At 48.2% G+C, this 13,450-nt stretch overlaps 1 protein-coding gene across 1 annotated transcript in view; it reads left to right on the top strand.

Moving 5' to 3' along the window:
- Positions 1-13,450, top strand: part of LOC140424737 (vasoactive intestinal polypeptide receptor-like) — a 113,247-nt gene that overhangs the window by 42,527 nt on the left and 57,270 nt on the right. The window contains exons 3-6 of the mRNA XM_072508085.1: positions 4,656-4,763; positions 8,629-8,732; positions 11,026-11,123; positions 11,211-11,343. Of these exons, the coding sequence (XP_072364186.1) occupies positions 4,656-4,763; positions 8,629-8,732; positions 11,026-11,123; positions 11,211-11,343 (443 nt within the window). The remainder of the gene's footprint in view (positions 1-4,655; positions 4,764-8,628; positions 8,733-11,025; positions 11,124-11,210; positions 11,344-13,450) is intronic.

Genomic DNA, 13,450 nt, shown 5'->3' with positions numbered 1-13,450 from the left:
ATGCCTCACGGCACAATGTTAGCCATTGTCCTCATCGATAGTCCTCACGGTAGTTTACTAAACTACTCTGGTTTATTTCAGTTTCCGTTACACCTCAAAAGTTAGTGGAGAAAGAATTAATGTGCGGCAGGTTATGATAGGCCTAGCTGGACACTGGGCAGCTAGCGGTCCCAGCTAACTCCATGCACGCGCCTCCAGTCAGCACATGGGTTTGCCTGATCCTAACTCGGACAGGAGGTACGGGTCGCAACCTCAGAGAAATGGCAGGGATCGCCAACAACTAACATTGAGAGAAGGCGATATTAGGCCAGGTGACTGAAAGCTTAGTTAAGATAATTGTAAATCCCTTACAGGAACACGACCTCACACATGTGCACCAAAGCCCTGATTCACCAGGATGTTACCAGTGCTTAAATGGTTAAATTATGCAAATATGGCACAAAGTACCTTGGATTCAGAAGGTTAAGTGGTGACCTAGTTAAGGTGTTTAAAATAATAAATGGGTTTGAGGGAATAAAAAGTAAACACTTTTTCACACAGAGGCTCATGGGAATTTGCAAATTTCCCGCCGAAACGCTCTGGCATCAGGTCTGTTATTGTGGCGTTACCTCAGGATTTATTGACGTCTTATTCTGGCGCTGGCCTTTTGTTCAAAACCGTTTATTTTCGGGCTGGCTATTTACAAAGGTTAGATAAGGTCAAGACATAAGACACAGTACCACAGTGGTTAGCACTGTTGCTTCACAGCGCCAGGGTTCAATTCCCAGCTCGGGTCACTGTCTGTGTGGAGTCTGCACGTTTTCTGCGTGCGTTTGATCCGGGTGCTCCGGTTTCCTCCCACAAGTCCTGAAAGATGTGCTTGTTCGGTGAATTGGACATTCTGAATTCTCCCTCTGTGAACCTGAACAGGTGCCGGAATGTGGCGACTAGGGGCTTTTCACAGTAACTTCATTGCAGTGTTCATGTAAACCTACTTGTGACAATAATAAAGATTATTATTATTAACCCAATGTTGTACAGCAGGGACAATTTAATGAGATTGAGATTGATAGATTTTGATTCGTTATCATGCGAAATGGAAACAAAAGGCAGGTAAATGAGGTTAAGGGGCAAGCCAGCCTTGATCTAATTGAATGGGGAGAAAGCTGGAGGGGCTGAATGGCCTCCCATGGCTTGGGACGCTCAAGCCCTTGGTCTACACTTGTTTGATTTAGGTGGTGAAATGCGATCCAAGAGGGAAAGAGTATGGGGGGGGAGAGTGATTTTAACAATATTTTTTTAATTCATTTACGGGATGTGGCCATTGCTAGTTAGACCAGCATTTATTGCCCTTCCATTGTTGCCCTTCAGAAGGTGATGGGTAGCTGCCTTCTTGAACCGCTGCACTACTTGAGCTGCAGGTACACCCACTGTGCTGTTAGAGAGGGAGCTCCAGGATGTTGCCCCAGCGACAGTGAAGGAACGGCGATATATTTCCAAGTCAGGATGGTGAGTGACTGGGAGGGGAACCTCCAGGTGATGGAATTCCCAGGTTTCTGCTGCTCCTGTCCTTCCAGATGGTAGTGGTTGTGAGTTTGGAAGGTGCTGTCTAAGGAAACTTGGTGAGTTACTGCAGTGCATCTTGTAGATGTACACACGGCTGCCGCTGTTCGTCGGTGGTGGAGGGTTTGAATTGTTTGTGGAAGGGGGAGCAATCAAGCGGGGCTGCTTTGTCCTGGATGGTGTCGAGACTCCCACAGTCTAAAGATGTGCAGGTTGGGCGGATTGACCACGATAAACCGCCCCTTAATGTCCAGGGGTGTACAGGTTAGGTTAAGGGGTTAGGGCGGGGGATTGGGCAAGGTGCTCTTTCAGAGGGTCGATGCAGACTCAATGGGCTGAATGGAGTATTCCTCTGAACTAGAGGAATTCAGGTTTTAGTGTACAACCCCCAAAACCAAATCCAGAACAGTGCCTCAAGTAGTGCTTAGAAGATGATTGCACAGGTGATGAATGATGTGAGGTTCAATGTGGTAATTATATTGCTGTGGGACTGCTCCAGATAGTGTGAAGCTGTGGTAGTCAGTATTAGGGGTATTACGGTACCCAGGTTGATGCTGTAAGACCATTGGTGTGGGAGGTACCTGAGACAGCAATATCATTGGTGAAGCCTGCCTGCTGGTTCCACCCAGTAAGGCGGAGTATAAGAGCCTGTGTCTCCCCAGCAGCTGCCTTCTGTACCTGCGCTGCTGGGGGAAACATCTAGTCCAATAAAGCCTTCAATTGTCATTCAATCTCGCTTCTGGAGTTATTGATCGAGCATCAGAAGCTTTGTACATAATGGCCATCAGTAACTCCCTGATTCTCCTAAACATTTGTTTCTAATTGGTAATGAGCAGCTCCAGGACCAATGATGACCGTAATTCATTCCAAATCATTTTATTGCATAAATTAAATTAACCACATTAGCTGCCACTAAGAGATATGAGTAAGAATTTTGCCTTGTAGACTTTGATTTCTCTGAACATAGATATCGTTCCTTGAGCCTTGAAATTAAATATTATATTCTTCATTAACTAATTACTATTACAGCGCACATATATCGATTGCCTTTCACAGTCTCGGAGGAGGTCCGTCGTGTTTGACTGCCAGCGAAGAGCATGGGAAAGGAAATTAACTATCCTTCGCCCCTGATGCTTTTTAATTTAGAAGGAGGAGACTTGTGTGCCTGAAGCAGAGAGTGGAGGAGGCAAAGAAAGGGTGGAGGGTCGTATAAGACATCATGAATAAAAGGCAATGCCGGCAATATGAAATATAAAGAAACAGGTCAATCGAGGAACATAGGTAAGAAGAGCAAGAGTAGGCCATTCGGCCCCTTGAGCCTGCTCCACCATTCACAGAATCACTCAAAATCACAGAAAATACACAATGCACAAGGCGTTCTTCGGCCCATCGAGTCTGCACCGACACATGGAAGTCACCTGACCTGCCTACGTCATCCCATTTACCAGCACTTGACCCATGAACCCGAACGTGCCAAGTGCTCATCCGGGTACTTTTTCCGAGGATGTGAACCCGCTTCCACCACCCTCCTAAGGCAGCGCATTCCAGGCCGTCACCGCCCTCTGGGTAAAAAGGTTTCCCCTCAAATCCCCTCTAAAACCCCCACCCCTCACCTCGGGCAGCACGGTAGCATTGTGGGTAGCACAATTGCTTCACAGCTCCAGGGTCCCAGGTTCGATTCCCGGCTTGGGTCACTGTCTGTGCGGAGTCTGCACGTTCTCCCCGTGTGTGCGTGGGTTTCCTCCGGGTGCTCCGGTTTCCTCCCACAGTCCAAAGATGTGCAGGTTAGGTGGATTGGCCATGATAAATTGCCCTTAGTGTCCAAAATTGCCCATAGTGTTGGGTGGGGTTGCTGGGTTATGGGGATAGGGTGGAGGTGTGGACCTTGGGTAGGGTGCTCTTTCCAAGAGCCGGTGCAGACTCGATGGGCCAAATGGCCTCCTTCTGCACTGTAAATTCTATGAAATCTATGAAAACTTGTGTCCCCTCGTAACAGACCCTTCAACTAAGGGGAAACAGTAGCTCCCTATCCACCCTGTCCATGCCTCTCATAATCTTGTACACCTCGAACAGGTCACCCCTCAGTCTCCTCTGCTTCAACCCGAGCCTTTCCAACCACTCTTCGTAACTTAAATGTTCCATCCCAGGCAACATCCTGGTGAATTGCCTCTGCATCCCCTCCAGTGCAATCACATTCTTCGTATAATATAGCGACCGGAATTGCACACAGTATTCCAGCTGTGGCCTCACCAAAGTTCTCTATATAAAGCTCCATCATGACCTCCCCTGCTTTTGTATTTCAGTCAAGTCACCCCTCACTCTTCTAAACTCCAGTGTAAACAAGCCCAGTCTGTGCAATTTCCTTCTAAGACATCCTGTTCATTCCTGGTATCAATGTAGTAAACCTCCTCTGAACCACCTCCAACACATTTACATCCTTCCCTAAGTAAAGAGACTCAGCAATACCCTGTATAACGGAAGTATAACATCTTTATTTTATGTTCAATTCCTCGCATAATAAAGGAAAACATTCCATGAGCCTTCTAGATTAAATGCTGCACCTGCAAGCTATCTTTTTATCACTATATTTTATTTGGTGTGATACATCTTTTAAGAACTTTCACTTTTCAGTAAAGCACCTATCTTCCAATAAATGATCATGTGACCAGGTTGCCGAAGAGTAGAATAGCAAAGGATCAACCAGAAGTTAATTAGAAGGATGAGTAGATTGTTGGTGTTCTACGTTGAAGCAGTTTATGGTTTTAGTTTATAGCTTTACAACAGGCTAGGTACAGGAAGCGTCTCTCTCGAGCAGGGGTCAGTGAACTCTTGTGCGTTGGCTTTGAAAAGTGATTGAATTTCTGGGATAGCCCAGCTGGGAAGAGAAAAAGAGAGAGATAGAGTTTGCGATGCAAAGACCCCAGCGTTAGAAATGCTCAGTGATTTGGGGGCTGGGCATTTCTGGTCGAAGAACATTTTTCGGAAGTCCCATGTGTCTTGATGATATGCTGAGAGTTATCGAAGTGATGGAACATCTGAAAATGCTCGTTCGTAAGGTTGGAGAATTCCCTCTAACTTGATTCTTTGGTTTGTTTCTTGTTCCTCCTCTGCAGGTTGCCGTGGGGAATGGAATACCCTGATTTGCTGGCCTTCGGTTGCCGTGGGAGAAATGGTCAACAGGACATGTCCAAGTTTTCTGGATCCCCTTTTAGCTAAGAAAAGTAAACATGTTCTCCTATTGTTACATTTCCGAACTTTAATCTCTTAAGTTTGAGAAGAATTGTCCAGCATTGCATAACTTTGACAGCATGGTGGCACAGTGGTTAGCACTGCTGCCTCACAGCGCCGGGGACCCGGGTTCAATTCCGACCTTGGGTGTCTGTCTGTGCGGAGTCTGCACGTTCTCCCTGCGTCTGCGCAGTTTCCTCCGGGTGCTCCGGCTTTTTTTTTCCATAGAATTTACAGTGCAGAAGGAGGTCATTCGGCCCATCGAGTCTGCACCGGCTCTTGGAAAGAGCACCCTGCCCAAGGTCCACACCTCCACCCTATCCCCATAACCCAGTAACCCCACCCTACACTAAGGGCAATTTTGGACACTATGGGCAATTTAGCATGGCCAATCCACCTAACCCGCACATCTTTGGACTGTGGGAGGAAACCGGAGCACCCGGAGGAAACCCACGCACACACGGGGAGGATGTGCAGACTCCGCACAGACAGTGACCCAAGCCGGAATCGAACCTGGGACCCTGGAGCTGTGAAGCATTTGTGCTATCCACAATGCTACTGTGCTTCCTCCCATGGTCCAAAGATGTGCAGGTTAGGTGGATTGGCCATGCTAAATTGCCCCTTAAGTGTCCAAAGCTGTGCAGGTTAGGTGGGGTTTCTGGGTCACAGGGATCAGGCGGGGGAGTGGGCCTAGGTAGTGTGCTCTTTCAGAGGTTCGGTGCAAACTCGATGGGCCGAATGGTCTCCTTCTGCTCTGTAGGAATTCTGTGGTTTTGATTGGCAAATTACAGGACCAGTTTTCAAGACCAAGAAGTGGGGGATAGCTCGGAGACTGTGCTCTGTATGTCTTCAAATAAGAAAAGAAAGTTACATTTGTATAGCACTTTTCATGAACAGGTTATTCAACCTTGCCCCTCGCCTGAGGTGCGGTGATCCTCAGGTTAAATCACCACCGGTCAGCTCTCCCCCTCAAAGGGGAAAGCAGCCTATGGTCACCTGGGACTATAGCGAGACTATCAATAAGGAAGTACAGTCACGCAGTTGAATTGTAGGAAACAGGTTAGTGATGGGGGTTAGAGGTGTACTGTTAATAGAACATAGAACATACAGTGCAGAAGGAGGCCATTTGGCCCATCGAGTCTGCACCGACTAGTAATATAGAGGCCCAGGCTATTGATCCTGGAATCTATGTTCAAATCTCCCCATGACAACTGGTGGAATTTTAATTTAATTAACAAACCTTGTCCCAGTAATGGTGACAAGGAAACTATTATTGACTGTTGTCCATCTGGTTCACTAACGTCCTTTAGGGAAGGAAATCTGCCAACCTTACCTGATCTGGCCTACATGTAACTCCAGACCCACAGCAATGTAGTTGAGTCTTAACTCCCTCTGAAATGACCGAGCAAGCCATTCATTTCAAGGGCAATTGGGGATAGGAACTTCAATATCCATCACCAAGAGTGGCTCGGTAGTACCACCACAGGCTGAGCTGGCCGGGTCCTAAAGGACACAGCTGCTAGACGGGGACTGCAGCAGGAGGCGAGGGAACGAACAAGAAAAGAAAAACACACTTGACTTCATCCCCGCCAATCGCCAATCTGCCTGCTGCAGATGCATCTGTCCATGACAGTATTGGTAGAAGTGACCACCGCACAGTCATTGTGGACACAAATTCCTGTCTTCACATTGAGGATACCCTCCCATCATGTTGTGTGGCACTACCACTGTGCTAAATGGGATAGCCTTTGAACAGATTTAGCGACTCCAGACTGTGGCCCATCAATAGCAGCAGAATTGTGTTCAACCACAATCTGTAACCTCCTGGCCCGGCCTATCCCCCACTCCACCATTACCACCAAGCCAGGGGATCAACCCTGGGTCAATGAAGAGCGCAGGAGAGCATGCCAGGAATAACATCAGGCATACCTAAAAATGAGGTCTCAACGGGTGAAGCTACAATACAGGACTACTTGTGTGACAAACAGCATAAGCAGCAAGTAATAGACAGAGCTCAGTGAGTCCACAATGCACGCATCAGATCTAAGCTCTGCAGTCCTGCCACATCCAGCCGTGAATGGTGGGGGACAATTAAACAACTCACTGGAGGAAGAGGCTCCACAAATGATCAGGGGGTTGGATAGGGTGGACAGTGAGAGCCTTCTCCTGCGGATGGAAATGGCTGGCACGAGGGGACATAACTTTAAACTGAGGGGTAATAGATATAGGACAGAGGTCAGAGGTAGGTTCTTTACGCAAAGAGTAGTGAGGCCGTGGAATGCCCTACCTGCTACAGTAGTGAACTCGCCAACATTGAGGCCATTTAAAAGTTTATTGGAGAAACATATGGATGATAATGGCATAGTGTAGGTTAGATGGCTTTTGTTTCGGTGCAACATCGTGGGCCGAAGGGCCTGTACTGCGCTGTATTGTTCTATGTTCTATGTTCTAAATATCCCCATCCTCAATGATCGAGGAGCCCAGCACATCTGTGCAAAAAGACAAGGCTGAGGCATTCGCAACAAAATTCAGCCAGAAAGTGCCGAGTGGATGATCCATCTGGGTCTCCTCCGGAGGTCCCCAGCATTGCAGATGTCAGTCCTCAGCCAATACGATTCACTCCATATGATATCAAGAAACGGCTGAAGGCACGGGATACTGCAATGACTATGGGCCCTGACAATATTCCAGCAATAGTACTGAAGACTTGTGCTCCAGAACTTGCTGCACACCTCGCCAAGCTGTTCCAGTACAGCTACAACACTGGCATCTACCCGGCAATGTGGAAACTTGTCCAGGTGTGTCCTGTGCACAAAGGACAGGAAAAATCCAACCCAGCCAATTACCGTCCTATCAGTCTACTCTCCATCAGCAAAGTGATGGAAGGAGTCATCAACAGTGTTATCAAGTAGCACTTACTCAGCAATAACCTGCTCACGGACGCTCAGTTTGGGTTCCGCCAGAGTCACTCAGCTCCTGACCTCATTACAGCTTTGGTTCAAACGTGGACCAAAGAGCTGAATGCCAGAGGTGAGGTGAGAATGACTGCCCTTGACACCATAGATTATCATAGAATTTACAGTGCAGAAGGAGGCCATTCGGCCCATCGAGTCTGCACCGGCTCTTTGAAAGAGCACCCTACCCAAGGCCACACCCTATCCCCATAACCCAGTAACCCCACCCAACACTAAGGGCAATTTTGGACACTAAGGGCAATTTAGCATGGTCAATCCACCTAACCAAGGCAGCATTTGATCAAGTATCGAATCAAGGAACCCCAGCTAAACTGGAGTCAATGGGAATCAGAGGGAAACGGTGAGACAGTGGTTAGCACCGCTGCCTCACAGCTCCAGGGTCCCGGGTTTGATTCTGATCTCAGGTGACCGTCTGTGTGGAGTTTGTACGTTCTCTCCGTGCCTGCGCGGGTTTCCTCCGGGTGCTCCGGTTAAAGATGTGCAGGTTAGGTAGATAGGCCATGCTAAAATTCCCCTTTTTGTCCAAAGGTTAGGTGGGGTGATGGGTTTGCAGGGGTGGGCTGGGGGATTGGGCCTAGACGGGGTGCTCTTTCGGAGAGTTTGGGGCAGATTCGATGAGTCGAATGGCCTCCTTCCACACTGTGGGAATTCTATGATTCTACGAGGGTGAGCTCCAGATGGCCAGGGACCTGACCTCCACTCGTGATCTGCTCACATTTCTCTTTCCCCAAAGAGACAGTGTTACGTTTTATTTTAGCTGGCTACCTTCAAGTCATTTTTATTCCGAGCACGTTCTCACCTCCACCCGCCACCCCTCCTCAAAAGCAAATCTAACCTCAATGTTGCTGCATATTTGACACAGTTGTTCCTTTTTGTTTCTCAGGGGTTATATATCGAAACTGTACAGAACAAGGCTGGAGCAAAATGATGCCAGATTTCAAAGTGGCTTGTGAATTTCTGACCCTGCCTTCAAATGAATCTGATATGGTGTGTGTGTGTGTGTTAATCCATGTTTCTTGAGAAACCACAGCGTTTATCGCATAGCTCCAGCTCGTGAAATCCATACAATAACACCCCAATAACGTGAATCAGCAGATTTAGAATCAGTCTAGAAATGTTGGTTACTTCTCTGGAATTGGTCATTGCTGGGTGTGGAATCGAGCTACTTCCATTACCCACTTTTACTCATTTCTCAGTTTTAATTTAACCCTGCTCCATTGTAATCCGTCTTGCCATTTATCTACCTCACTTCCATGACTCTCTTCTCGAATCCCAGGTAGCACAGTGGGTAGCACTGTTGCTTCACAGCTCCAGGGTCCCAGGTTCGATTCCCAGTTTGGGTCACTGCCTGTGCGGAGTCTGCACGTTCTCCCCGTGTCTGCGTGAGTTTCCTCCCGGTGCTCCGGTTTCCTCCCACAAGTCCCGAAAGACGTGCTGTTAGGTAATTTGGACATTCTGAATTCTCCCTCTGTGTACCCGAACAGGTGCCGGAATGTGGCGACTAGAGGCTTTTGCACAGCAACTTCATTGCAGTGTTAATGTAAGCCGCCTTGCGACGGTAACCCACCTCTTCACTCACCTGAGGAAGGAGCAGCGCTCCGAAAGCTAGTGATTCGAAACAAACCTGTTGGTCTTTAACCTGGTGTTGTAAGACTTCTTACTGTGCTCACCCCAGTCCAACGCCGGCATCTCACATCGTGACAATAAAGATTATTATATACCACTCTTTCCCTTTGCTCAAATGTTACTTTAAATCCTTTTTTAATGACACAATTGGCCTGCTTTCAATGGTCACTCGTCGTAACAAGTTTAATAACAGTTTAACAATCCTGTTGCACGAACGTATTTATTCCATCTCCCACTTTTATCCTTCCAGTGCGAGCGGTCACTTTGTGCCAACGTTCTGTTAATTTACTAACATGGGGAAATAATCCCTAGTTTGTTAGTTAGGCCACACTTGGAGTATAGTGTTCAATTCTGGTCGCCACACTACCAGAAGGATGTGGAGGCTTTGGAGAGGGTGCAGAAGAGATTTACCAGAATGTTGCCTGGTATGGACGACATTATTAATAATAATAATAACTTATTGTCACAAGTAGGCTTCAATGAAGTTCCTGTGAAAAGCCCCTAGTCGCCACATTCCGGCGCCTGTTCGGGGAGGCCGGTATGGGAATTGAACCCGCGCTGCTGGTCTTGTCCCGCATGACAAGCCAGCTGTCTTAGCCCACTGTGCTAAACCAGCCCCATTAGGTATGAGGAGAGGTTGAATAAACTCGGTTTGTTCTCACTGGAACGACCGAGGTTGAGGGGCGATCTGATAGAGGTCTATAAGCTTATGAGGGGCATAGACAGAGTGGATAGTCAGAGGCTTTTTCCCAGGGCAGAGGGGTCAATTACTAGGGTGCATAGGTTTAAGGTGCGAGGGGCAAGGTTTAGAAGAGATGTACGAGGCAAGTTTTTTACACAGAGGGTAGTGGGTGCCTGGAACTCGCTGCCGGAGGAGGTGGTGGAAGCAGGGACGATAGTGACATTTAAGGGGCATCTTGACAAATACATGAATAGGATGGGAATAGAAGGATACGGACCCAGGAAGTGTAGAAGATTGTAGTTTAGTCGGGCAGCATGGTCGGCGTGGGCTTGGAGGGCCGAAGGGCCTGTTCCTGTGCTGTACATTTCTTTGTTATCCTTTCCCTGCCTTTCATAATTTCAAGTTCATCAGTTACATCGGGCGGGTGGATGGAGTTGAGATACGTATCAGCAATGATCTAGCAGAATAGCGGAACAGGCTTGAGGAGTGGCCTACTCCAGCCGCTATTTTCCAAACAGCAAGGGGCGGTTGTGGTATTGTCGCTGGGCTAGTAATCCAGGCTCATGCTCTGGGGACCTGGGTTCAAATCCCACTACAGCAGACGAAAAACCTGGAACTAAAAGTCCAATGTTGACCATAAAACCCATCTTGTTCGCCCACGCTCTTTAGGGAAGGAAATCTGCCGTGCTTACCCCTGTCCGGCCTACGCGTGACTCCAGACCCACGGCAATGTGGTTGGCTCTTAACCTCCCCCCAGAAATGGCCTAGCCAGACACTCAGTTCAAGGGCAATTGGGGGCTGACCTCAAGCAGCGACAGCCACATTCCACGAAGGAATCAAAATATCTGTATACCGCTCATGTTGTAGGTGAGCTTCTGTTTAAAGATCATCATTCCTACAACATGCTGTACTCTGAATTGGTACAGCTAATGTGTTCAATTTTAAAAACTGTATATTTTCTAATTAAACTAGAAATCCTACTATCTCACCTTTAAGCAAGTGTACACTGCGGGATATGCGACGTCCGTGGTTGCCCTGGTAACCGCTATCATAATCCTTACAGCCATCAGGTTTGAGCTTTCATTTGTTCCTAGTTATGCTCAGTTGTTTGATCCACATCTCGTGCGCCTCACTAATTATCTGTCCTCCCCACCCAGGAAATTCCACTGTACCCGCAATTACATCCACTTGAATCTCTTTGCGTCCTTCATTCTCCGCGCGGCTTCAGTCTTCACCAAAGACGCCATTTTGTTCTCGAACAGGGGAATAAACCATTGTTCCATCTCAACGGTAGGAAATCCTTGAGTGGCTCTTATTTAGGGGATGGAGTTGAGTTACATGTCGGCAATGACCGAGGGGTGGAGGCAGTGTCATGGCACTGTCACTGAGACCCAGGGTAATGCACGGGGGGGGGGGGGGTCCCTGGTTCTTCCACCAGGGAAGATGGTGAAATTTGAATTCAATTGTTTTTAAAAATCTGGAATTCAAAGGCATTGGCGTAAAAAAACCATCTGGTTCACTGGTGTCCTTTAGGGAAGGAAATCTGTCGTCATTAGGTGGGGTTACTGGGATAAGGTGGAGGTGTGGGCTTGGGTAGGGTGCTCTTTCCAAGGGCCGGTGCAAACTCGATGGGCCGAATGGTCTCCTTGTGCACTGTAAATTCTATGATCTGGCCTACATGTGACTGCAGATCCACAGCAATGTCATTGATTATCATAGATTATCATAGAATTTACAGTGCAGAAGGAGGCCATTTAGCCCATCGAGTCTGCACCGGCTCTTGGAAAGAGCATCCTATCCAAGGTCCACACCTCCACCCTATCCCCATAACCCAGTAACCCCACCCAACACTAAGGGCAATTTTGGACACTAAGGGCAATTTATCATGGCCAATCCACCTAACCTGCACATCTTTGGACTGTGGGAGGAAACCGGAGCACCCGGAGGAAACCCACGCACACACGGGGAGGACGTGCAGACTCCGCACAGACAGTGACCCAAGCCGGAATCGGACCTGGGACCCTGGAGCTGTGAAGCAATTGTGCTATCCACAATGCTACCGTGCTGCCCCTATGTGGTTGACTCTTAAATACCCTCAGGGATGGGTAATGAATAATGCGCGGCACGGTAGCATTGTGGATAGCACTGTTGCTTCGCAGCTCCAGGGTCCCGGGTTCGATTCCCGGTTTGGGTCACTGTCTGTGCGGAGTCTGCACGTCCTCCCCGTGTCTGCGTGGGTTTCCTCCGGGTGCTCCGGTTTCCTCCCACAAGTCCCGAAAGACGTGCTGTCGGGTGATTTGGACATTCCGAATTCTCCCTCAGTGTGCCCGAATAGGCGACTAGGGTGGGGAACATAAATCGGCCATCGACTTGGGCAGGAGTCGGATGCCCCGCCGGAGGCCGATGTTTCCACCTGTGGGCGGCTGAAGAATTCCAGCCCATAAATCTGTCTGACGCAGCCTCGAATGTAGTCAGCAACCTGGCCTCTCTGTGGAAGAGTAAACATTAAAATGGTGCTCAGAGGACTGTGGCGGAGAGGGGATTTTCACAGTAACATCATTGCGGTGCTAACGTAAGCCTTCTTGTGACAAGAAAGATTATTATTATTATGCTGGCCCAGCCGGCAACGCCCGCATCCCATGAACAAATTTTTTTAAAGTTGTCGAAAGGTTTTGCGCTCGTCATAAAGAAACATAACAGCTGTGACCCCTCTGGTAATTGTGAAAGACCTCATGCCCATGTCCGGGAGAAGACCACATGGGTCTTCGCCCTGGTGTCCTGGACAACATTTATCGCTCAACCAAGTGCATCAGAACAGATTATCTGATACCTCACACATTTCTGTTTGTGGGATCGTGCTGTGCACACATTGGGTTGCCGTGTTTCCTACCTTGCAACTGTGGCTGCCCTTCAAAAAGTATTTAATGCTCCTGGACGTCCTGAGGTCGGGGAAAGGCCCGATGGACGTGCGGGTCTTACGCTGCTCAACTCAATTTCTCAGACGATTGGGTTTTGGTCAAGCAGACTGTGAATTGTTGGGAAGAGCTTGGCGCACACACCTGTCCGGTACCCTGAATGCCAGTGTGGGCAGGTCGTAATCAGGAGGGATTGATGGCGATCTTCTCCCCTTTCCTCAAGGTTACAAATTTTTGTTTTTTTACAAAGAAGACAGGAGCAGGAGGAGACCTTTAGGCCCTTTGAGCCTGCTCTGCCCTTTTGGATATTGGATAACCATATCAGATAAGATATGAGGAAAAGGTTGGGAAGTTGGGCCTGCATTCATTGGAGTTTAGAAGACTGAGAGGTGATCTTATTGAGACATATAAGATCCTGAGGGGACTTGACAGCGTCGATGCTGAGAGGATATTTCCCCGTGTGGGGATGTTTAGAACTAGGG

Source organism: Scyliorhinus torazame, chromosome 6, assembly GCF_047496885.1.
Source record: "Scyliorhinus torazame isolate Kashiwa2021f chromosome 6, sScyTor2.1, whole genome shotgun sequence".
Lineage (NCBI taxonomy): Eukaryota > Metazoa > Chordata > Chondrichthyes > Carcharhiniformes > Scyliorhinidae > Scyliorhinus > Scyliorhinus torazame.
This window is presented reverse-complemented; position numbering and strand designations above follow the sequence as displayed.